At 53.2% G+C, this 24164-nt stretch overlaps 10 protein-coding genes across 10 annotated transcripts; 4 read left to right on the forward strand and 6 right to left on the reverse strand.

Moving 5' to 3' along the window:
* Positions 1-224: 224 nt before the first annotated feature.
* On the reverse strand, positions 225-2116 carry Z520_05428 (uncharacterized protein; the record flags this gene model as incomplete). The annotated part of the gene is made up of 5 exons (XM_016775931.1): positions 225-564; positions 627-858; positions 917-1044; positions 1186-2006; positions 2057-2116. The coding sequence occupies 5 exons, from the start codon at positions 2114-2116 to the stop codon at positions 225-227; spliced, it is 1581 nt and encodes a 526-aa protein (XP_016633090.1).
* A 504-nt stretch (positions 2117-2620) lies between these two features.
* On the forward strand, positions 2621-5806 carry Z520_05429 (uncharacterized protein; the record flags this gene model as incomplete). The annotated part of the gene is made up of 1 exon (XM_016775932.1): positions 2621-5806. One exon carries the CDS (start codon positions 2621-2623, stop codon positions 5804-5806), a length of 3186 nt encoding a protein of 1061 aa, XP_016633091.1.
* A 397-nt stretch (positions 5807-6203) lies between these two features.
* Z520_05430 (uncharacterized protein) lies at positions 6204-7903 on the forward strand (the record flags this gene model as incomplete). Its single annotated transcript, XM_016775933.1, has 5 exons — positions 6204-6369; positions 6623-6692; positions 6811-7094; positions 7193-7261; positions 7335-7903. 5 exons carry the CDS (start codon positions 6204-6206, stop codon positions 7901-7903), a joined length of 1158 nt encoding a protein of 385 aa, XP_016633092.1.
* Positions 7904-8735: 832 nt separating this feature from the next.
* Positions 8736-11420, reverse strand: Z520_05431 (uncharacterized protein; the record flags this gene model as incomplete). The annotated part of the gene is made up of 4 exons (XM_016775934.1): positions 8736-10212; positions 10265-10616; positions 10685-10832; positions 10890-11420. The coding sequence occupies 4 exons, from the start codon at positions 11418-11420 to the stop codon at positions 8736-8738; spliced, it is 2508 nt and encodes an 835-aa protein (XP_016633093.1).
* Positions 11421-12756: 1336 nt separating this feature from the next.
* On the reverse strand, positions 12757-13716 carry Z520_05432 (uncharacterized protein; the record flags this gene model as incomplete). The annotated part of the gene is made up of 1 exon (XM_016775935.1): positions 12757-13716. One exon carries the CDS (start codon positions 13714-13716, stop codon positions 12757-12759), a length of 960 nt encoding a protein of 319 aa, XP_016633094.1.
* An 811-nt stretch (positions 13717-14527) lies between these two features.
* Positions 14528-15928, reverse strand: Z520_05433 (uncharacterized protein; the record flags this gene model as incomplete). The annotated part of the gene is made up of 3 exons (XM_016775936.1): positions 14528-15322; positions 15371-15542; positions 15588-15928. 3 exons carry the CDS (start codon positions 15926-15928, stop codon positions 14528-14530), a joined length of 1308 nt encoding a protein of 435 aa, XP_016633095.1.
* Positions 15929-16284: 356 nt separating this feature from the next.
* Positions 16285-19139, forward strand: Z520_05434 (uncharacterized protein; the record flags this gene model as incomplete). The annotated part of the gene is made up of 3 exons (XM_016775937.1): positions 16285-16688; positions 16742-17115; positions 17164-19139. 3 exons carry the CDS (start codon positions 16285-16287, stop codon positions 19137-19139), a joined length of 2754 nt encoding a protein of 917 aa, XP_016633096.1.
* Positions 19140-19630: 491 nt separating this feature from the next.
* Positions 19631-20155, reverse strand: Z520_05435 (uncharacterized protein; the record flags this gene model as incomplete). The annotated part of the gene is made up of 1 exon (XM_016775938.1): positions 19631-20155. The coding sequence occupies one exon, from the start codon at positions 20153-20155 to the stop codon at positions 19631-19633; it is 525 nt and encodes a 174-aa protein (XP_016633097.1).
* Positions 20156-21002: 847 nt separating this feature from the next.
* Positions 21003-21428, reverse strand: Z520_05436 (uncharacterized protein; the record flags this gene model as incomplete). The annotated part of the gene is made up of 1 exon (XM_016775939.1): positions 21003-21428. One exon carries the CDS (start codon positions 21426-21428, stop codon positions 21003-21005), a length of 426 nt encoding a protein of 141 aa, XP_016633098.1.
* A 1275-nt stretch (positions 21429-22703) lies between these two features.
* On the forward strand, positions 22704-23861 carry Z520_05437 (uncharacterized protein; the record flags this gene model as incomplete). Its single annotated transcript, XM_016775940.1, has 3 exons — positions 22704-22800; positions 22851-23141; positions 23344-23861. The coding sequence occupies 3 exons, from the start codon at positions 22704-22706 to the stop codon at positions 23859-23861; spliced, it is 906 nt and encodes a 301-aa protein (XP_016633099.1).
* Positions 23862-24164: the final 303 nt, after the last annotated feature.

The raw sequence follows: 24164 nt of genomic DNA on the forward strand, positions 1-24164 counted from the left end.
TCAACGTACCTACCCTCCTGAAAATCAAATTTACTGACCAGCAGTCGTCCGACTCATCCACTCATCAGGCGCCATGACCGCAAGGAGCACGGATCGATGCAGTGAAGAGCTCACAGCCAGAGTTCCTGTGCATTGGCAGACTCTTATGGACCTCAAGAGCCGGCTGCCGGATATGTAACACAAGGACAGGCTGAATCGGTCTGTCGACAGCGCTCAGTCCACAGTCAAATGATCCATTCATCCTCCCAGAAATCAACAAGATTCTTTGTAACAGCGGGTCCCAGGTGCTCGGCTAATTGCTCCCTGCCACTGCTTGTCCTCGTAGCTTCCTCCAAATCGCGAATAGAATGACAAAGATCGGTCAAGACATTGGCCTCGTGCTGTGAGAGCGGCTGAGCGGGGGCAGAAATGGTGGCATGAGCGATCAAAGTTTCAGGCATCGGCACTGGCGGTATCTTGATCTCGTAATTTTTGTGCAGCTCTTGGATGTATCGCTCAATTGTCGGTAGGATACCTTCCACCGACAGCGCAATGAGAATAGGGACCAGTGAAACATCCAGCATTCTGGGCTGGACAGTCAGAGATAGTGGGACAAGATTTCCAGTGGACTCTCCAGAACACCTTACCGGCTTTGCAGAGATGAGAGGATCCCAAGGGCGTGCATGGGGTTGCCCTTGTTATCAATCACGACGGTGACATAGTGATCGCTCCCCTGCTCCGCCTTGAACAGGAATGGACGCATTCGTTCTTCGGTAGAGGCCACGGGATCGGAGGACCACAGTAAGAGAACGTTGAGGGTGGCCCGTTGATTGAATCCCCCAAGTGGAATGACAAGATCGCAAACGATCGCCTGGTCTTCTGCGGTGTATCGTCAGCTCTGCTCTTGGCTCTTTTTGTGTGGACCTCATTTGATGACCTTGGAAGTCGATGGATGTCGAGGCACCCAGGGTAGGTCCTAACGTGCGCCATTCAGGTCGAGAGCGGAGCGACTTGGAAAACATCGCGTGGATCATATCGGACTTCTTTTTCCAATTGGGGGTATCTCTATATTCAAGGTAAATGTACAAAATGGTTGGGAGTCGGGAGTTGCTGGTCAACAACCTCCTGGTGCTGGTGCCAAGGGGGCTGAGAACGTTGTAAAGGCCATGCCTTTTTTTTGAGAAAAAATCTCCTCGTCTCTCTTACTGTTTTAGTTTCTGCTCAGCAGTGGCCGCCTTTCCTGCGTCTTCAAGGGCCTTTTGTTGTTTATGCTTCTCCTCTAACGCCTTATCAGACTGCACGAGGATCCGTTCTGCAGGTCCTGGCTCGTTCTCTGCGAGAGCCTCCTTTGCTTCCTTCTTGTCACCCTTATTGAAAGATATGAGAGATGTCAGGCGTGACCAGTAACCAGTAGGTTCCGCCGGTTTCTCGTCCTCTTTATCTTGGTATATCTCCTTGGGCAGTAATCTTATTGTAGCTGTTGGCTTTCCATTGTTCTCTTGTGCCCGCAGGCGGAGGACCTCCCTCTCCAGCTCCACCAATGCGGTGCGAGCAGCCTTCTCAGACTCCTCCAGGTCGTTCAGTCTCTCGGCGATATCATCTCTCCGTTGGGTCGCTTTCCTGCCGGACCGCCACGACTCCAGCAGAATCAGACCGGCCGCAACACTGAAAAGAAATGCCTCGCTTATAAAGTTGGCGCCCGACTCGATTGCCTTGGCTTCGGAGAGAGGTCGGATCTTGGGCTTTGCACGCGGCTTTGGAGGCTCCTGTGCGTCTTTGGCGGCCCTTGCGGCGGCCTCCTCTTCAGCTTTGGTCTGTGCTTCTGTCTTGACTGTTGGGATGTTGTTGTGTTTATGCTTCTTCGCAGCGTCCGCCGCCTGCTCTTTTGCAATCTGTCTTTCGAGACTCGCGGCATCTTGCAGTAGACCTATCCGCCATCGCATATCTATTCGGTGGAGAGTCTGGGCGAAAGAGATGCAGGTCCGGCGGAAGCCTTCATGCTCGCGTGCTTGTTTCTTGATGAAATTCTTCGGTTGTCAGAGGAGGTTTCGGGACAAAAGCTTTTGCAGTAACTTACAGCTATTGGCTTGGAAAGGGTACGAATAGCAAGAGAAGTGAATTTGAGGGCCAGCGACATGTTGACCGCGGTAGCGAAGAAGTGATGGGCATTCAGCGGGCGCCATAAACAACAGTCACGCGTCAACCAGTCGTTAACTGTGGCTCATCATCTTGCAGCACTTTCACATTGCCAGCTACGCAGACAAGCACTGAGCCATTCAAACGAGTAAAGTGGTGAGCCTCGCGTTCTGAGCGACTTTTCGCTCGGCCTCGTTATGGCCGGGCTCGGGGCCGTTCATCATCGAGCTCCAGTTGGGTGCCTGAGGCTGTGGGGAGCTTGGAAGCCCCTCGCCGGATAAATAAAATTTCCGAAGCGTCGCCAAGGGCGCCAAGCAACAGCTGATTCTTGCCTCCTATGGTTAGTCAATGTTTATTTTCCATCCCTTTTCGTCACCAATGAATTCGTGCACCACCTCCGACTTGTTCCCATAGTTCAAGCTGCAACAGCGGCTATCTTTGTCTCTTCGAACCATTGGCAGTTGCGACAAGTACACCGCTGTCTGGCAAAGCCGTCGCATCTGACATGGAGGTTCTTTCGCCACGATCAGCAAATCTCCCCATGGCCCCTCCCAAAGCCTCGAGGAAGCCCAAAGTCGACTCTAAACCAAAGCCAGACGTCAAACTTACCAATCCCGATCGCATCGACGACAGATGGAGACCTCCGCCGTCAATATTAGAGCCTGGTCCGTCGCCAGAAACCTATATAATGGGCAGGAAACTAGGAAAAGGAGGATTCGCAGTTTGTTTCGAGGGAAAGTCAAAAACAACATCCCAAGTATTTGCCCTCAAGGTGGTCAAAGCCAAGGTTGAGCAGAAGAAGATGATGGAAAAGTTCCGAACAGAGCTTCAAATCCATGCCAAAATGCACCATCCAAACATTGTCGAATTCCTTCGTGCGTTCACCATCGACGAATACACCTACGTGGTCCTGGAGATGTGCCCCAATGGGAGTCTTACCGAAATGGTCAAGGTCCGCTCCTGCCTCAGTCTACCGGAAGTGCGCCGGTACATGATTCAGATTTGTGGAGGGGTAAAATACATGCACAAGCGATCTGTCATTCATCGAGATCTGAAGATGGGCAATATTTTCCTGGACGCCCGAATGAATATCAAGATCGGAGACTTTGGCTTGGCTGCAGTCATGGCAGACGAGCATGATCGTCGGACAACACTGTGTGGCACCCCAAACTACATCGCTCCAGAGATTTTGAGCAAGTCCGGCACCCGTGGACACGACAACAAGGTTGATACCTGGGCCGTGGGGGTGATATGTTATGCCATGCTCATGGGCACTCCTCCCTTCCAGTCAAAGACCCAACAGGAGATTTACTCGAAACTGAGGACGCTGGAGTACGAGTGGAGGATTGACAGCAAGAATTACATTCCTCAACAGGCCAAAGACTTTGTGGCTTCGTGTCTCAACCTCAACTCTGTCGAGAGACCAGAGATGGATGAACTTGTTGAGCACGAGTTCTTCACCATGGGAGCGATTGCCGACGAGCTGGACACTTCTTGTTTAAGAGCGACCCCAACATGGCTGGAAAATGCTGACCCACGCGGAGACAAAGTACAAGCGGGCTATGGAATCAGTCACGGCAGAATATGCCGCGAATGTGGCATTGGCATTGGCTCTGATGGCCGGCCTCGCGCCGGAGTCGGTACTGGATTGAACATCTCAACTCTGGTGGAAATTGAGGCCGAAAATAGAGAAGGGTGTGCACCAGTGGTTCCTTTGCCACCAGGGACTCTGTATAAACAATTCTCAGACGCCTACGCTGAATGGACAGCACGCCAGAAGCATCCACTCCTAACATCGCGCGTCCGGAGTCGAAAGCCTATCTTGGAACAGCCGGAATCGCTCTCTTCGAGAACCTCTAAAGCCGAAACAGAAGGATTACCAGCTGGGGCGTCCAAGGCTCCTTTACCGCCGGCGAATGCCACAACCAGACCGTTTCAAAGCTTTGCAGCCCAGCAAAGGCAGCAAGCACTCCCTTCAGGAGCAGCCCGACGGGGTCCTATTGCTCCTCAAGAGGACGTCCCCAGGCCACAGCAACCGCAAATTGTTGAGCCTCTTCTTCAGCCACTTTTGAGAGAACGGCCCGTACGAGCTGCTACTATCCGCACAACGAGAAACGCGGCCTCGCGTGGTGATCTGGTACCCCAGTTATCGAGGACATTACCGAGATCGACGACTGCACCTGATGGATTAAATGAGATCGTCAAACAAGAACTGAGCCAGAACAGGCCGGAGGGCCGCAGAATCAAAAGTGGGATTTCCACTGTCACCCCAGTCCCTGAAAACCAGCCAGCAAAGAGTACTTCGCAATCGGTGGTTGTAGCAGAAGGTGCAACTCCGAAGTCCTCTTCTCCTGGCTCATCAGGGTCAACGGGAGACGCGTCTTGTCATGTGCTACAGCCTACCAGTGGAAATGACAGGCAAACGATTTCCGGGTTGAGAGAAAAGCAGAGACCAGCCAGCGCCGAAGAGAGACAACGGGCGCCATCAACAGCAGATCCCGTTCACACAATGTCTTTCTCAAAACATCAACCTAGAATTATCGCGAGGACAGACCGTGCCACCTTGGTTCCTCAGACTTCCAATCGCGATGTTCTCCAGTCCCTGCAAAGTCTACACAAAGCCCTTGATCCGCGAAGGTTTGACGAGGCAGGGAGGCGGCCAAGGTCAGCATACGGCACAAGGAAGGTCCGGACACGTTCCACATACCCTCGCGTCGACAAATGGGTAGACTATTCCACCCGGCATGGTATAGCTTATATCCTCTCCGATGGCACGGTTGGCATGATTCTTAAATCCTCGGAAGACAACTCTTTGCCCAGTAGCTGCGTGGTCGTGCGCCATGCCAGCAGCCACACCATCAGACGAGCCAAGGGGCTTGAGTATCAATTTGTGCCACAAGGGCCCGATGCCGCAGACGTCGAATTTTATGAACAGAGCGACTATGAAGCCGGGATGAAGCGGCTCGACGTCCCTGCGCGAAGATTCCTCCTCGACCTTGAAGCACACCCAAACCAAGTCGCTGCAGCCAATGCGATCCAAAGCCGCTTGGAGGGCAGTGAGGCTGAGCGGATGAAGGAGGTGGCGCTTTTGGACAAGTTCGGGAAATATATGAACAAGCAAGGAAGGCATGACGACTCGACCAGTGGTAGGGCGGCGGACAAGAGCCAACATTTTGTGCACTTCTATCAACGAGTGGGAAACGTTGGGGTCTGGAGATTCGCAGATGGCGGATTGCAATTCAACTTTCCAGACCATACCAAGATTACCATCCACGGGCCGGCTGTGGAGGAGGATGGTGAGCATGGGCAGTACCGAGTCAATTGCGTGTATCTCATGCCAACTGACGCCATTGGCCTTGCAAGCCACGGCGGTCTAAGCGGGGAGGCCATGGAACGTCGCGATGAATTGAGCTTGCCATTGGAAGATATCATGAACGACACGCTGCGTCGGTCGGAGATGGAGATTGTGCGCACAAACGAGATCAAAGAGAAGCTGTGCTGGGCTCGCGCCGTCATCGGGTGCTGGATCAAAGAAGGTGGACTGGGCAAGATGGGGGAAGAGAGGCTGGGCTGGAGCGGGTTGCAAGAACGACGAGATGATAAAAGGATCAAGCTGCAGTGGGTGACAGTTGGGAGATTTGGTGGTGATGGCGACGGCCATTGGGGGAACAAGGTGGGCAGTAAGCATTGACCTGGGGCTTTTGGTGTTTGGACATGCTGTTTCGCTGTTTACGGGCTCATCAAGCAAGCGTCGGTATTTGAGCATCAGCAGTTGCGCATTGAGCAGTCGGACTTACGATGACATGGAATAGATTATTACATGCCACATGGCTAAACGGCTGAAGACTCGCTGAAGACTCGCTGAAGACTCGCTTATTGATCGGTGCATGTGGCCGTTTTCGGAGATAAACGGTTGAATTCCCATGTCGCCATCATTATCATTGTCCCCGCCATGGATGATGGATGCCATTGCTGACCTTTCCTCTGAGCTTTCCCTGTCTATAGCCATCTCGTTCCCATCGCCGCCATTCTAGATTGATATATTCCTGATCCCTCTCACCTTCGACATTGCAGCCGCAACCAGCAACATGGGAGGAGGCCCCGACAAGGAACATCTCCTCATCGTCCTGTGGGAACCGGAGCCCAAACCTTTGGTGGAGGAGATCAAGCGACGATTCCCCCATTTCGACATTACATATTTCCAACTGGGTAGAGGGAAGAAGGGCGAAGATAAGTCCGGGTTGGTGCCAAAAGGTGAGTGAGTGCGGGTGGAGGAGTGTTGGATCAATCAACCCTGCGAATCTCACGAGGTTGAATTTATGACAAGGACAAGATGAAGATGGGGATTGTGTGTACGTGTAAGAGCAAGAGAAGAGAAGAGAAATTTGAAGAGATGGAGAGATGGAGATGCCGGTTGTTTGACGACTATCTTGATCTCCTTCCATCGACCCAACCCACCGTATCGTCTCATCCACTAACTGATGCTCCTCTCATCGACGAAATGCAGAACTATGGCAATCGGTCACCATCCTCATCACCATCGCCGTCCTCCCTGCCCGACCGGAAGATGCTCCAAAGTACGTCTCATGCCCCCTGTCTGTCCATATCACTGAACCCGCCCTCTCCCCTTTCTTTCTGGCTTCTAGCTTTCTTGGCCCCTAACATGTCCCCCTTCTCTACGTTTCCTCTTTATAGTCTGAAACTCATCCACCTCTTCTCCGCCGGCGTCGACGCCCACCTAACCCACCCAATCGTCACTGACACCGACATCCCCATCACCACGTCCTCGGGCATCCATGGGCCACCCATCACCGAGTGGATCGTCATGACCACCCTGATTGCGAGTCGGTACTATGCGATCGAGTACGAGTGGCAGAAGCAGCACCACTGGGGTACGGAGAGAAAGATGCTGACCCACGGCACGGACTGGGTGGGTAAGACGGTCGGGATTGCTGGGTATGGGAGTATCGGGCGTCAAGGTACCGCAACTGTATTTTCTTTTGGGATTCTTACCTGGTTCATGATTCTCTGTCCTGAAGTAGGGCCTCCGCTGATATGTATTATGTACTCTTGAAAGCCGCCCGCGTCTTTTCCGCCTTGGGGGCCCATGTTCACGCCTACACTGCCAGCCCGCGCCCAACGCCTGGTGAGTCCTGTCCTTTCCCCCACCCTTCTCTTTTCCTTCCTTATGAGCCAACTCCAAGCTGACATAAAAACAGCCTCAAGAACCGACACCGGCTACATCATCCCCGGGACAGGCGACCCAGACGGCACGATCCCACGGGCATGGTACTCAGGGACATCCAAGGCGTCGCTACACACGTTCCTCGCCTCGGGACTTGACGCGCTGATCATCGCACTGCCCCTAACGCCTTCGACGCGCCACATGTTCTCAACACCCGAATTCGAAATCCTGGGCAGCAGTGGCGGCGCCTCCCTTCCCACCACCACCACCACGGCCACCTCATCCTCATCCTCACCGGCGAGGAAGTCCAAATCGTGCTTCCTCATCAACATCGCGCGCGGTCCCCTAATCGACCAACCGGCCCTCGTCACCGCGCTCAACAACGACGTCCTCCTGGGCGCCGCGTTGGACGTCACAGACCCGGAACCGCTACCCAAGGACGACCCTCTCTGGGACGCCAAAAACGTCATCATTACTCCGCACGTCAGCGGGCTGGGGACCGAGTACGCGCAGCGCGCGTATGATGTCTTCATGACCAATTGGGACAGGAGGGAGAGGGGGGACAAGATGTTCAACTTGGTGGATCGGAGGAAGGGGTATTGATTGAACCCAGAGACAGGAAAGGGCGTTGCTAAGAAGGCGGTGGGCTTGGACGTGTGTTTGCTTACTCCGTCACCTACTTTGGGTGCCATGCGTGTGCGCAAGCGATAGAGAAAGAACGGGAATGCGGCCAGACGTATAGCGGGAAAGAACGCCGGGGAGGAATCAAGAGAGAGAGGGTGAGAGGGTGAGAGAGAGACAGCAAAGGCGAGGAAAGATAAAGGATGGAAATTAGAACAAAGACCCCAGCCCCGAATAAAAATGAGTCCATGAGGTACAACAACACGTTACACCGCACAGATAGAGGCTGCCTTAGACCCGACCATCTTACTGGGAAGACTGTTCCGATTCTTATTAAATGACTCAAGATGTTGATTCTCAGTTCCTGATGTTCAAACACAGAAGTAGTACTATATACTCGACAACTAGCCCAAAAAACACAAACACAACAACAACAACAAACATATCTTCGTGAGATTCATTTCCTCCATTACTAGATTACATCCGTCATTCATTGGTCATTCATTTTCGTGGCCGTGATATGGTTCTCGGTCTCGGTCTCGGTCGTGGTAGGGACCGTTTTGACCGTGGGGTGTCGTCGATATGATATGTATGTATGTGTGCATAAAGTCAACGAGCCGTGGAAGCGTAACGTCGTGCATAGGGTAGCCGCGAGGCTGTCGGTGTTTGGTGTTAGGTATTGGTTTTGGTAATATCGATCAGTGGCCGGGCGCTCGTGGTATCGATGCTGGTCTCCATCTCCCTCAAATGCGATCGAGCAGGCAAGTAAGCAAGCATTACATCCATCCCGTGTTTTCGCCGTTCCCCCTCAAGTTCACTTCCCAAAACAACTCTTCACTACTCTCTTCGCAATCCCCGGCTTCTTCTCACCGGTTGCATCATTGACAACAACTCCGTTCGGGGCAGCGGTCGTCTTCACCGACCCATCCTGCCAAAACAACCAGTCGAGAACCTCGTTCCCAAATCTCCTCCTCGCATCCTCGGTCCTCCAACCATCCCTGGCCGCCAACCTCCCCACGGAGCGCCTCCACTCGGCGATCTCCTTCTTGAACCCACCGTTCTGGCTCTCTTCTTCCTTGAAGATCTCCTCCCACCGTCTCCCGTGGACAGTGTACCCGTACCACTCTTTCGCCCAGTGGGCACGCACAGGCACCATCTTGCCCTCATGGTCTTTGTAACTCGTCCATTTGTCCAAGACTTTCTGGGCGTAGGCGGGCCAGATGTCTGCGACGTTGTGGAGACTGAGGATCTCGATCGCGCAGGTCCCCAGCTTATGACCTCGTTGCGGCGCCAGAGTCACCTGCGATCCAGACATGATGCGCATCTCCAGGGGCATGCGTTGAGGACACGTTTTGATCGCGGCGTAGCAGGAGAGAATGGCGTCCCACCACGCCTGTTGTACGAGAGTCAAATCAATGTCCTTGGTTTTGGTGGCTGCTGCCGTTGATACTCCACCAGTGACAGCACCATCCGCGGCACCATTGACGGCACCATTGACAGCACCATTGGCGGTACCATTGGCAGCACCGTTGACGTGCCCATTAACGTTTCCGTCCGCCGCTCCATTGACCTCTGGTTCCACTTTTGGTTGGAGCGGGAATTCAACCTCCAGATCTCTCACCCGGAGGTTCTGGACGCCCCTCTGAAAGTGTAATGCATCGGGAACCCATGTCTTGATGATCTTTCCATGCGGACCGACGTCATCCAAATTCTTCATCGACAGCCAGGTGAGCAGCTTTGTCTGTGTCTCCGGAAGTGCCTCGGTCAGTTTCAGCAGGATAGTCGCATCTTGTGCAATTTGAACCATAAAAGTGCCAAACACCTGCAAGATTGTCTTCGCGTTACTCGGATAGTTTACTGCGTGCGACGTATCGAGTGTCTTGTGCCAGGTATTCACCCAGACTTCGCTCGAATAGGGGAACCAGAACCACTCGGCGTAATCGGTTGTCGTCGCGCGCGTCTCAAAGTCTCGCTGGATCTCGGCTTTTCGCTCCGCGCTCAAAGGATGCTTTGGCCGCAAAGGAGCAGGAATCGCCGAATCTGGCATGCCTGGTGGTGGAGGAATCGCTTCGATAACGGGAACCTTGCGTGGTTCCATGAGCGCACACGACAACGGGTCCAGCTCGAGCACCAGATGCGTGACGATTCCTATGAGGCCGAAACAGCCCGCAGCGGCTCTGAGGATGTCAGGGGTAGACATGTCGATCTTGCGGAGCATGCCATTGGCGTCAACATACTCCATACAACGGACGAGATCAGAGATTGTAGGATTCTGGATTCCACCACCGTGGCTGCAAATGGTCAACATAGCTCCTTCATGAAAACTTTGGCAAGGTAACAAACCAGATTGTGGCATTACTTCCGCCCATCGTAATCTCAACCTCAACGATGTTCATCGGCATCGTGACTTTCCCGGTGTTGATGCACCATCTTCGTAGCTGCTCGTTGGTGGTCGAAGTTCCAACCCGAACATACTTCTTTCCGCCTGTGAGCTGAGGCCCTTTGACGTACGTGTGGTTGACGACCACTATCGAATTCAGATCCTTTGCACGAGGTTGGAAGATATCAGTCGGTAGGGACGTGAGATTTGGCAGTATTGAAGCGTCGATAAGCCCCAGGGTCGAGATAAGAATATCTCCGTTATTTTGACTACCCTTCTTGTTGGAGCGACCAAAGACCGGGGACCACGAATGACCTAGGACAACTCAGTAAGCAGACACACGACTTGCCGAAGCCCACGCTCGGAGGTGGTGGGTGTCTTACGGAACCCAGAGGCTCGAACACCCATGTTCTGCTTCTTCGCAAATTTGATGATATCACAGACATCTTGAGAAGTGTTTGGCACACACGTCAATGCCGGAGTATTTTCCACCGTCCGGCCGTGGTTGAGAAACTCGAGGTTCTTGTAGGTCTACAGAGACTTCAGTGAGTGGTGATTGTAGAGATGGACCAGGGGTTAAGACCCTACCGGAACATAAAGCGCACGTTTAGGGTCTTTCAGAGATGGAAAGATCTTTGCAAATAGCCCCCGAATGCGTGAAGGGATGCTTGTTGGAGCTGCCCTCAGAAGATTGATAGGTTCTGAAAAGATGTTTGGCTCGCCAGGAATGGCACCAGCAGAGCCCCCTCTACGTATATCCCGTTTGAGTCGGGGACCTTTATCGGTGGTAGCTTGACTGTATCGCTGACCAGCTTCTTTGGCGTCGATCTTGCCGTCGACAAAGTCGTTGAAGATCTCCTGCACATCGTCGTCGTAGTCGCCAATGATTTTCTCATATGTAAAATCTTTGTCGGTCTGTTTGAAGGTATGCAGGAACCGGCGGACGAACTGCTCTTCGTCCACGTCGACGTTCGGATCAAACCAGTCGTCAATCAGCTCCGCGAAGCCTGGGAGCTCGTTGCTGTCGACCTTCTTCCTGAGGTCCAAGATACTGTCGGTGATAGACGCGACAGAATCGTGTTGGTGACTGCCATGGTCGGTTTCTAGATTATCAGCCATTGGGGCATTTTCTCGAACTCTATCAAAGAACAGCAAAACAAAAAGAATGAAGGCAGTAAGACAGCACGAAAGGAAAATTCTTCGACAAGATGAGCTGGGCCATGATGAAACAGGCGGTCACGATCAGCTTGCCTTTTTTTTTCTTGTGGCGGGGCTTGCGTCTGCCTTGCCGGGAAATGCTACGGCGACTAGAGGTCCGGAGACGACGCAGAGCCGTTCATGCGGGAAGCGGAGGCAGAGGCTGAGAGGTTGGCGGGTAGACGACGCCAGTCAGAGGCGGCCATATGTAAGAACGGCGGGTTCTGCGTTGTCACTCTGGCTTGGAAACGGATGCTGAGGTTGACGATCGCTTAGTGAGGATCCGGGAAATTAACCAGAGATTGACAAGGAGACAACGTGGTCGGCTGTCGCTTGTGTATCTCCCTTTAGACGAGGACAGCGTATCGCCGATGGCTTGATGGCCTAAATGATACGGGGAGTAAGACAGAGTTTAGTTAGTCGACAGAATGAGGTGGCTTCATGTACGTCTCATGTCGGTTGTGCGTTGGCTTCTGCAACAGACTCCCGAGATGCGTCTGACCCGCGTCAACCCCAATGGCCATTGTCGGCGCCATGGCGGATGAAGACAGGACCGACAGGGTCCAATGCGTAATGGTGCAGGACGAGTCCGCAGAGCTGAGAATAAGTTTGCCATGGCGCCCGCTGGTCAATGGATTTGAAATACGAAAAGGCGGAAGGTAGAAGGTGGAAAGTGAAGTGAAGTCGAAAAGCGAGCTGAAGGGAAGTTGGATGAATCTTGGCTCGTCCACATTGAGGGCATCGATTAATATTGTGTGCGACTAGTAATAGGGAGAATCAAGTGTCTTTAGGGGAGATGGGGGCGCAACCGAGGACTTGGTGATGCTTAGAGCCAGACTAACTAGAGGCCCCTAAGCCCCTAGGCAGCCGCCGAACCTTCCCTAACTACTTGGCGCCTACCAACTACCTAAGTAACTACCTAGTCACCATTCCTGCGGCAGAGAATTATGGACGAACCGGGGCACCATCTACATAAGAGTACCTATGTACCTAGGTAAGGTATGCAGCTCTTGTCAGGTTCGGAGTCGTCTCTATACTAGGCAGTGATGACCTGACCACTCTGTGTTATTCCTCGCAAGTTGGCAAACAAAGCGCATCGATTGTATTCTCTCGTCAAATCTGTAATAAGACTCCCCCTTGGATACATAGTCTAGCTCTCCCAGCTGTTTTATGCTCACAGCCAAGCATCCTCAAATGCAGCATAGCAGCGTGGCCTCCGTTGTGTGAAATTCGTCTATCGTAAGTCTCTTACCACATGTTACAGTGAGTTCTCGAGCTCCACAACCTCTTTCAACATCTCCTCCCACTTGGCTACCTCATCCTTGGTCGGCTTAGGCAGTGGCCGTCGGGCGTAACCACCATATCCAAAATACGACTGCATCGCACTTTTGGTGCCTGTGATTCCGCCCGCAATCACTCCCCAGTCGCCCCGCGCCACAATCGCTTGCAGCTTCTGAGCTTCCTCCACCTTGCCCTGTGCATAGAGGTTGAAGACCTTGACACAAGCCTTAGGCACAACATTACCCAAGCCGGTAATAATCCCTGAGCCGCCAGCAATCAGGGTTTGCAGGGTGAAATCCGCCGAGCCACCCATGCACATCCAGCCTGATCCAAGGTCGCTGGGTGTGGCGGCATTGACTGCATGAGCAATCCGGTTCAATTTGCCAGTGTTGCCGCAGGTGAGCTTGCAACCACGGATGTTGGGATGCTTGGCCAATTTGATAATGGTGTCCGAGTCAAGATCCACCCCAGCAACCGCTCCGGGGTAGTTGTAGATGACAATGGGGATCGGCGAGCCATCTGCAACAGCTTGGAAGTACTCAACAAACGACTCAGGCTTGTATGCCGACTTGTAGTATGAAGGGGGCAAAACCAGAGCAGCATCACCACCGGCCTGGTACGCATCCCGGCAAAAGTCGATCGTCTCTCGCACCGACTGTGCTCCACAACCAACGACAACCGGCATGTCTGAGAATCCAGCTTCATCCAGTGCTTTGCGGGTGGTACTCGTTACCAGTATCCGTTCCTCCTTGGTGAGATGTACTGCTTCGCCATTCGATCCTTGGCAGGTAATAGATGACAGACCAGCCTTAGCAAGTCTGACGGCGTGCTTTGCGATCGCATTGACATCGACATCTTCAGTTTCCGGGTCAAAGATGGTGACCATAGGCACGTTGATGCCCGGTCTCAGGGGTCTAGCCGTATGATGTCCGTTCATCTTGCAAGATCCTCTGGTGGCGTTGGTTGTCCTTTGCAGGCCAAGGGAGTAGAGGAGACCTAAATGGGGAGAACGAGCGATTTAAAATGCTTTTGTTTGACTCGTGACTAGCCCGCCTCACTGCCCTTCAAAGTTAGACAAGGGTCGAAATCAGCCTCAGAGCGAAAACGAGCAGCCGTCGCTGTTTATAAGGTGGACGACCTCGCCCGGCATTATGCCGACAACTGAGCCTGAATTCACTTTCACAAGACACATTGCTCACGCCCCGCACAATCTGGAGGCGTGGGGTGGGGAATCCATTGCGACCGTGGGTGAGCGGCGATGGCCGCAGAACGTGGACCATAAAAGCATCCCATGGCATTGAGACACGAGTGCGAGCGACTGCCCAATATGAGCGGCATTTCCAGACGGGAAGTGCCAATCAAGCACCAAATACAAGGTGATGAATGATGGGATCACCATGTGGCAAAATTGCGTGAAGGGGAGGGTGTCGACCTAGAGGAACAGCTCAAAGCTCGTCATCCGGATCATTATTATTCCAGACCGCACGTCGTGCCTGCAGTGGGGTGAGGGACTGTTCCCCCACGTCCGACGGCAAACCCTCCCTTCGAGGCGGGAAGCCTTCAGGTCAATGTGCCGACCAAGTCATGGTGCCCTTGTCAGGATGGAAAGAGGTTTTGGCTTTGAACCTCTGCTGTGCCGATCCATAATTGTGGCAACATGGAGTTCACGACGGCTGTGGGCTTCCTCCAAGAACGCGGGTCAACGCCCTCCGTCGGAGTAGGCGTGGGGTAACTACCGCCAGAATATATCAGGTCTGGCCTTGCCGCCCTTCTCTCCGCCGGCTCAACAGTTCTGCAATGGGGATACTGTCCTCATCATAGAACTCGACGTCTTCGTCGACACCGTAGTCTTTCAGTCGGTTCCCCCCAGAATCTTGCCAACCTTCCTCTCCGCTGAGAGAATCCTCATCGTCCGGATTGATATAGTCGTTCTCGATCGGCACGAGATTCGCCTCTTCGAAACGGTCGTGGAATGGTTTCCGTCGTTGAACCCCATAGTAATCCGGACGTCGTTCAAAGTCAGCCTGCTGTCGCTGTTTGAACGCCTCCATCTCATCATCTGGGGCGAGATTGCTGTGGTCATGAACAAATGCATTGTGTGCGGCCTCGAGCGGCCGATCAAGTCGAGGCATCCGATCGGGGTCTGGTGGCGGCCAAGTTGTGCCTGGGTCCTCGAAGCCATTGGTCTCGAAGACCAATCCGCTCGTTGTTGGAGTCGCGGAGAATGGCCAGAACCAGGCCAGCACGTTTGCTGTTCCCATCCCCTGAACAATATTGCTCCAAATTCCAATATCGTAAGGGAATTCTTGCTTCACAATCTTGACTCGAATGCCATCTGGGCCATCCAAGTATCCCCCGAGAGCACGAGCTCGACGGAGTAGCTGTTCGTGGCGCTCGATCTCCCAGCTCTCGATAGTGGTGACATTAGCCCCAAGGCCCCAGATGGAGCGAAAGAAGGTGATTGAGACAAGAAAGAGAGTCAGAGTATTGACAATGATTAAAATCAAGAGATGGACGAGCTGGGAAGCAGAAGGACCTAGATACTGGGAGTTGGGTTAATTTTTGCTTATGCCAAAGGTGGGCAGCCGTACACTAGGCAAATTGCGGTCCTCCCAGACGACACCCGCTCGTACGAACAGGAAGTATTCGAGGTATCCCATGGCAGCCACCGCATACCAGAGAAACCGCATGAAATGAGGGAAGGTGAAGTGAGATACACAGTTGACAGTCCAAGGGCAATGGTGGTCCATTTTTGGAATGCATCTGATGTGGTCAGCATGACTTCCGGGAATAGTAGAGATTGCTAACCTTTTGCATACTCTGCAATGATGGGACCTTGGCGGTTTGACGGCTTCGCATTTGCGGCAGTACCTATGCCTTGAAGCGACTCTGTCTCCACTCGAGACCGTTTCGATCTCTTCGTCCTGATCAGGTTTCCAGCCAGCCGGCACCCGGCCGGGATTGGTCGTGCAGGCACGAGCGTAGCATATCCAGATGCATCCCACCAACGTGTTGAAAACGATCTTGTCCCAGGAAGAGAGCGGACCGGGCTGAAGACTGTAAAACAGATACTGAGACGAGTATGAGAGAAAGGCCACCAAGATCACCACTACCGGCACCGCGAATCTTGCCAGCTGCTGAGCGTCCATGGCTGACGCCAACGGGCGAGCGTGGTAGGTGATTGGTATCGTAGGCCGTCTGTCAAATCCAACTGCATCGCTTTTTCTTCTTCGTATTGGCGGTGAGCTTACGAACGAAGTGGGCTCTCGGCCTCCATGGCAGCAGATATCGTCAAGTCGAAGGCAGAAAACAACGGAAGCGACAGTAAGCGCCAGAAGAAGACCTTCAAGATGCAACCTTGACACACTGCTGAAGCCTCGTTGCCATGCCAAGGCGCTAGTGATAAATGCGCACTGGCACCGACGCGTCTCGGTGCCGCAGCAAGTCAACGACGCGTTGTTCGATTGTCTTCAACCACCACTGCCACTTCATCCATGGCGGCGACATGCCGATCCAAGCTTTGCCAGAAAACACCGCTCGGGCTCTCGGCTCTTCACTCGTCTTGACTGATGCCAGATCTGTTGTCAAAGAGCTCGTTGACAATGCGCTCGACGCCCGTGCTACAGCAATCAGCGTGGAGATAGCCAACAACACTCTAGATGTCATCCAGGTCAAAGACAATGGCACCGGCATTGGTGTCGAAGATCGACAGCTCCTCTGCAAGCGAGGCTGTACTTCCAAGATCCGGTCTCTGGAGGATCTCGAGCGACTTGGCGGCTCATCTCTGGGGTTCCGAGGTGAAGCACTAGCCAGCCTCGTGGAACTAAGTCAGGCGGTACTTGTTACTACCCGAGTGGATGGTGAGGTTGTAGGGACAACTGTCAAGTATGCTGTCTCGGGGATGCTCAGGTAGGTACAATGGTCAGTTCTTTCTCAGACTTGCTGTATCATGACCGTCTCAGTTCTTCTTCGGCCTCTCACCCCGTTGGGACGACGATTCGTGTGCAGGATTTCCTCTCCAAAATACCAGTTAGGAAACAGACGGCGCTCAAGGAAAGTACGAAGACCTTGCAAGCTATAAGAAAGCTCTTTTTCTCGTTCGCGTTCGCCAGACCGGAAGTGCGGCTCTCGTTCAAAGTGCTGAAAGGAAAGAATGACAAGTTCAATTGGACTTATGCACCCACCTTGACAGCTTCAGTTACTGAGGTGGCAACGAAGATCGTGGGCAAAGATATTGTTTCTGAATGTACCGCACACAGTATCTGTTCGGACGATTGTGATGTCGACCTTGACAGTGGCTGGAAATTCAATGCTCTTTTGCTATCGGCTACTTCAGGTTTGTGTGATCATTTCCAATCCCATAATAGTGTGCTGAATATACCAGCTTCTGCCAATGCTCGCAATGCTGGGCAATACATGTCTATCGACGGCCGACCTATGAATTCGGATAGAGGCACAATGCGGGAGGTGGCCAAGTCTTACAAGCGTCACCTGCGGAAGACTCTCTCATCCTCAGAGAGCGCTTCGGGCTCGAGACCCTTCCTCTTACTGCAGATCCAATGCCCTGCCCAGAGCTACGACGTCAATGTGGAGCCCACCAAGGATGAAGTCCTTTTCAATCGGCCCGATCAGTTGCTGTCTCTAGCGGAATGCTTGTTTAACCGGGCATATCCTGGGCTTGAGAGAAGCGCTATTGATGTACCGGAGGATGACCGGGCAGCAGGATCTCCAGCGATTGTGTCCACGTCGACCCAACATACCAGTCGTCTAGGCCTTGCCGAAGTTCAAGAGGAGAACAATTCATTACAGCATGAAGACCCCCTTATCGCAGCCGACATGGAGGAAACACTGACCAGCAGATCAAGCGTGCGCAACCCCTTTACAATTGCTGCAATGAATGCACAAGTCAAGCCCGGAAGGATGGACATGAGCCAAGCCAGAGCAATGTCTGATGCGGACCGAAATACGCTGGCAGATAGAGAAAAGGCCGTGACGGCTGACGATGTTTGCGCAACCGCGGCAGCCTCGCGAAACCCTTCAGAATCCCCGTCAGGCGCTGTTGAAACCAGTCCCTCGCCATCTCCCAGACCAGGCCCGCCCATGAGACGACGAGTCAACACTACGACACGGGTAGAAAACGAGGAAGCAGACACGCAAATCTCAGATGACGGCAATAGTGTTACCATGCCACAGAGGTTGAACTTGCAGGAATGGCTGACCCCAGACCCTCTATCACATCTACCCTCTGGCTCGAACGTCATCTCTCGGAATATAAAAGGCTCAGATCCACGCAATAAAAATATCGGTGCCTCGGACACGAGGTCAAGATCTGATATTGACTTGTCATCGTCCTCGTCCACCTCTCAGACGCGTCGGGGATGGGGACCGGGCCAGAAACTTTTCAAGGTGCCTTTCAAACGTCAAGATCTAACTGCACCCTCTGGAATCGAGCCTCTCACGCCACCTTCAACTGTCCGCAGTCATCACCAGCTGTCATTACTGCAGGATCTTCGAGATGTTCCTGCGGTATCTGAGCCGAGCGAAGCTGACAGTGAAGATGTCCATTCTGATCAGTGGGTTCAACCGAGGAGGGCCAGCGCTAGTCTTGCCACATCTCCAGAAACCGGGCCTCGACAGCAGAACTCCGAACTGGAAGAGATTATGGATTTCGAGCACAGAAAGAAAGCCGCAATAGCTCATCAGAGAAGAGCTATGAGGGGTCTCACATCTGCTTCTCTCGGGGGGCTGGGTAGATCGAGCCAGCCCGTGTCAAGTTCTGCATCGGCGTCAGCATCGGTTTCCGGCGAGTCAACACAGAGTGCAAGCATTGAGGATTATGGTACGAAATTTGGACCCTCGGACTCTCGAGTCACGATACCGTCAAGCTCGAACCCACATCGCAACCGCTACCTAAAGGCGCTGCAGGACTTGTTGCATGCTCATCCACAGCCAGGGGGTGAGCTGCAACTCGAGTCCGAGGAGCAGAGCTACACATCAGAGACACATATACGAGACCACGATCTGGGTGAATCCGAGCTCCCTCCCGACGACCCACGAGCTTATTTAATCAGACAAAGACAAGGGCAGAGAAGCGCCGCCGCCAACGGAAAGATCTACCGCACAAAATCATCCAAATTACCCCTCGAGACAATCCCACCGGGCTCGACGACGGTCAATCTTGTTCTCACCACGAATGCCTTGGACCTCAAGGACAACTCCAAAGGCGTATTATATCGACGCCAAGTCCAGACCCTGGCCAGGACTGATCCGTACATTACCCGTGGCCAAACACATTACATAGATTTCGACGACTGCCACGACGCATCATCGATCGACACAACATGGGCATCTATTTTATGAGAAATGGTCAAGACAGGGTTTCGCTCCAAAGCACATGATGGGAGGGAAGTCATTCCGGCGGATCTGAGGATCGCGGTGTCGAAAGTCTTTGGAAGCTAGATCAATTCGGAATACATGGCTTGTTTTGCTTTGCTTTGCTTTTTTTTGGCGGTTGTCGAGCGGTGTAAGACGGTTTTCTGGCTCGGATATGTACTCAGATTTGACCAGTGGACGGGAAGTTCTGTTTCTGATATCGCTGACCAGCTATACAGCTATGTCCTGTGGTTTGTATCTGAAAATTTGGTCCCTGGCGGTGGTGGAATGGAGGTATGTGGTCTGTTTCTATTCTGTGGCGTTTTAAGATTGCTCGAAAAAAGTGCACGCAGGACGGAGTAGCTATGTAGGTTAGATATTCCAATCCACGACATAGTTCAAAAGTTACTTGTCCGGAACATGAATCGCTATCACCATACTATGTCCCCCTTCTCGACCCCATCCTATGCAAAATTCTCTCATGTCTCTTTCCTCCCTAAATCCCTTATAGCCTCCTCCCTCACAGAACCCAACACCGCCACAGCCTCGTCCGCCCGCTCGACCGGCACGAAGAGGTGATCGTGATAGAACCCGCTGACGGGGTTGACGCTGATGCCTTCACGGGCCAACCGCGTCGCCAGCACGGCCATGAAGCCCACGGCCGCGAGCGACGAGTGTACGGCGCACGTGATCATCCGGCACGGGTACGTATACTGGTGGTCTTGGAGGTTGTGCTTGCGGGCTGTCTCGAGGGGGAGGATTAGTGTGGTGGTTGATACTGATCCTGATCCTGATGATGATGATGATGGCAACGATGTCACGGCCTCTGTACGCTCGCGCGGCTCGCGGAAGAACAGACAGATCTCCTCGAGCGGGACGGGGAGGTGCGTGCCGGTGATACTCGCGAAGACATATGTTTCTGGATGCAGTGTGGTGCGTAGGCTGGAGAGGAGATGCGGGAGGGACGTCTCGCCGCCGCCAGAGTCGATGTTGACGTCGGACATTCCTTGATGCGTTGTCTGCTCGCCTGAATAGCTGGTGGTTGATAACTTTGTTTCTTTTTTCCTTTCTAGGTCGAGATTGAAAATGCAATAAGAGACGAGACGAGCTATGTATACCTCGTATGTGTATATAGAGACACTCTAGAGTTTTCTGTCCTTCCAATCCAGCTCTTGTCCTTTCCCACGCTCTCTGCTTATTTTCTTTTCCCTTCTCACTTCTTTTCCCCCCTCTACGGCCTCTTTTTCGTGAGCACCTTGACGGTTTTGTATAGATTAGTCATGGTCACATGGAGAAGCATAGGCAGGAGAAGATGCTCTGGCTGGACTCGGGTGGGTCGAAAGGGCGCGCCCTTGTTTTCTATCTGGGTGGGGGCTCCATGTCGCTTACTTGCTGTGTACCTGCATCCCCCACAGGGACTGCGGATCCTGTTCATCCACTTGAGAACAGATCGCGAGGCTGCTTCACGTGGTGCGAAATATATGTACCCTGGTTGGATTTTCTTCAAGATGCTGCTGGGATTTCTTGCCATCTCCAGTGCAGGCGATCGGATACTGCAGCTATTCACCTCGCCCACACTAACGCACCCTGAGAATCCGCGGGCTCACCTCATAACCTCACAGCAATAGGGAAGCTGCACATGGGAACAAAAACAGGCAAAGAGTACTCGTTCTTCATACATTTCCGTGGTAACCTTGAAATAACTTTTCCCAGTGTCACAAGTGCCGAAACGCCTCATCAGCTCGTAGCGAAATAGGTGGCCAGCTGCCTATACCTACGTCTCAAAGTTGAACCTCGTCTGGTTGCACCGTCAACCACGGCAGAGTTTGGTCAGCCACAGCAGAGCAATGATCAATATCCAAAAATCCCTGAACACTGACACTCGTAATCGTCGGGCATTGGTCTCTGGCCCATGCCATAGCCGCCGCCGTACACGTTCTCGGCCGCCATGCGCAGCGTCATCGGCATCATGTTGTCCTTGTAGTGCTCCTGGATATCGTGTTTCTCCACGGCGAACTCGATGTTGAAGTGTTCGTCCTCGACGGCCATGCGCACACACTCCCTCTCCTTGTCCTCGTTCCACCATGCGGGCAGCATCCCATGTTCCTTTGCGCGGGCCAGGAAATCACGGAACACCGGCAGTGGGGGGTTCTGGCCATAGATGCCGTGGTGATGTCCGCCGTGGGCGTAGTCATCGTCGCAGCGCAGGCGGAAGGAGTCGATGAGCATCTCGTACGTCTTGGATTCGCTGTCAAACTCGCTGAAGAAGTGGGCCATGTGTGGGTGAGGCGGGCGAAGAGGTCTGCGGGGGCGGTGGGTGTTGGTGGCGCCCGGTCGTCGACACGCGGTTTTGTGTTGTCGCCAGTCAGTCGTCTGACATTCTGTGCAGGCTTCCTGGTAAGTGATGCAGGGGGGTGAAGAGAAGAGGTCTACAGTTAGTGTTGACCGACCTTTGGAGCAGTAAGTCGTCTTCTGGCAGCGGCCACATCGTTTCAGGCTCGTGCCAGCAGGCAATTCAGCCTCAGGCTTGTTGCAAACGACGCACACTCGCGGTTCAGTCGTTGGGTTTGCAGGGTCTGCCATGGTATGGTTTTGAGCGTGATAGGTGGTGATGGTAATACTCTGAGGAAGGCCGGGAAATGTGAGAAGCCTCTCACGTTATGTCTTGCTCAGGACAAGTAGCTAGAGAGGTGCGGTGTACGAGGTGCTGTCACATTGGTACCTACCTAGGTACCTAGTAACCTAAGGTACCTAGAGTATGTGTTCCTCTAGCCTCAGCTACGCGTGTTTGGAATGACACGGGCACGCGCATCACGCCAAACCAACGAGAAGAGCTGCCCTAGCCCTGTTGGGAAAGTTAGGCGAGTGCCCGTGGAGGTATCTACCTACCTAGAGTCTAGAGTCTGGACAGCTCAATCAACAACGTTGGTCCCACCCATCCTACAATATCAGGCGCTACTACTACTTGGAATCTAGTCCCATCGAAAGATGTTTGTTCCCCAAGGCTGGAGCTTCAGACTGTCGACTCACCATCGGAGTGCTGTATGGTAAGTTCGGACTCGGCGTACGTTGCTACCTATTTACCTACCTACAGGTAGTAACCCGTGTCGCTTTCAAAGCCAGACCCTAAGCATGCGCTGAGGGGATGCTGCAGCAGCGGGCTCGCTTAGAGAACAGATGAAAGCGCATACCTCTGGCCCTGTCCCGACCATGTTCAATGCCGTTACATTCGCCTACCTACGGACATAGACCCTCTGAAGGACCAATGGGTGTTCACGCCGCTTCACCAACTTTGGCTGGTGGCTGGCCTGGCAACGCAGCTTCCACCCGCTCGCCGCTTCTGATCGACGGCATCGGCTGTGCCGGCTCAGCCTGACCATCCAAATGAAAGCCGACCACAGTCGATGCTCGTACCTACCCTTGTCTGGCGCGGGGTCTGGCTCGTACTTATGGGAAGACACTCCCCCAAGCTCCAAACCGACTCAGCCTGATTTCATCAAGTCATGAATCTCCCAGCTCGTTGAAGGTTGACACACTCTGATCCTAGTCAAGATGAAGCTCATGCAGATGGCGACCTCTACGGTTGCCAGCTTGCTTTTAAAACGACAGTCTGTTGGCACTTGCGCATCTCCATGCTACGCGGTCTGCGGTACGGTTTCTCAGATTGCTTCTCACAACTAAACAAGCTAAATTCTGCAGACGCAGCTTTAGAGCTTGCGCAGGCCATAGGCTTCGTTTATACAACCTTGTGCTCAACGGGCTCAGCATTCCAAAATGCGACCGCACAGGTTCTAGCGTGCAATCAGGAGTATGCGGGCAGCAACTCGAGCTACAGTTCCTTCCCAGAATTGCAAACCTATGAAGATTGGTGTGCAGCACACTCTCCGACTGCCACTCAGACAGTAGCCCCCTCAATCTCACCAGGTTCCCCGACCTTTGGTGTGCCTTCATCGTCGGTCGACATATCCTCCTTCAGTTCAGCCGCATCAAGTATCCTTTCTGAAGCATAATACCAGTCTTCACTGTCCCGGAGCGAAGCTTCGGTCCTCGCATCTTAAAAATCGGCATTCTCCCTGAGCGAATCTTCTTCCTCCTGGTGCTTCTACCATACGTACACTGGTGGCCAAATGGCCATGAACTGCACAAGCTGTAAGGAAGGTGACATTTTAAAGTGCTGGCTGACAAGGCGTAGCTCCGGCTGTCACAACTCCTCCCTCTGGGCCCACGAACCCCAGCCCTCATTCGCCCGATACAGTGGCCTCTACACACGAAAGTCACACGGGTGCCATTGCTGGTGGAGTGGTAGGAGGGGTCCTAGGACTGGCCTCGCTTGTTCTCGTGGTGTTTCTCTTCTGGAGACGACAGCGCAGAAGGCGGGCACGAACCAACCAGACGAGTACTGCCACAGAAAAGGCACAGCTTCACGCTGACGATGTCAAGCCGGACCGTAAAGAGCTTCCAGGCACAGAGGGTTCGCAGGACTTGTTGCAGAAGAAACCTACAGAAGTAGCCGAAATGGCGGCGAATGAAGAGGTGGTGGCGAGAGACAAGCTGCGAGAATTGCCTTCGAATGAGACACCGAGTCATGAGATGGAGACGACCGAGAATGAGATGGCAGCTCTTGACCGAATGGCGCGATTGACGGGCTCGACCCAAGCGACAACCCTCGTTAGCAGTAGGTCCAAGACTGACGATACGCCCGAAGCTTGAGCTATCACGAGTCTCATAGCACTGGATGCTCCGGTCGGAAACTTCACATTCAGTATTCGCCGAATCGAGGGGGATGCCTCCGGACAGCAACTCATAAGCAAGTTCGGAAGAAATAATCGACAGTCCCGCCCTATCCGGATTGACTGCCTTGATTGTCTAAGAATGCTCGAGCACACGCATCCACACGCCCTTGCTTCACCTGGCTCGGAACACCACCACAAAAGAAAACACACACGCCATAATCTCACACGGCATTCCCCTTTCGACACTGGTCCGTCCGTCCTGTCCTGGCTGGACACACAC

Source organism: Fonsecaea multimorphosa (genome assembly GCF_000836435.1).
Source record: "Fonsecaea multimorphosa CBS 102226 unplaced genomic scaffold supercont1.9, whole genome shotgun sequence".
In the NCBI taxonomy this organism is placed as follows: Eukaryota; Fungi; Ascomycota; class Eurotiomycetes; order Chaetothyriales; family Herpotrichiellaceae; genus Fonsecaea; species Fonsecaea multimorphosa.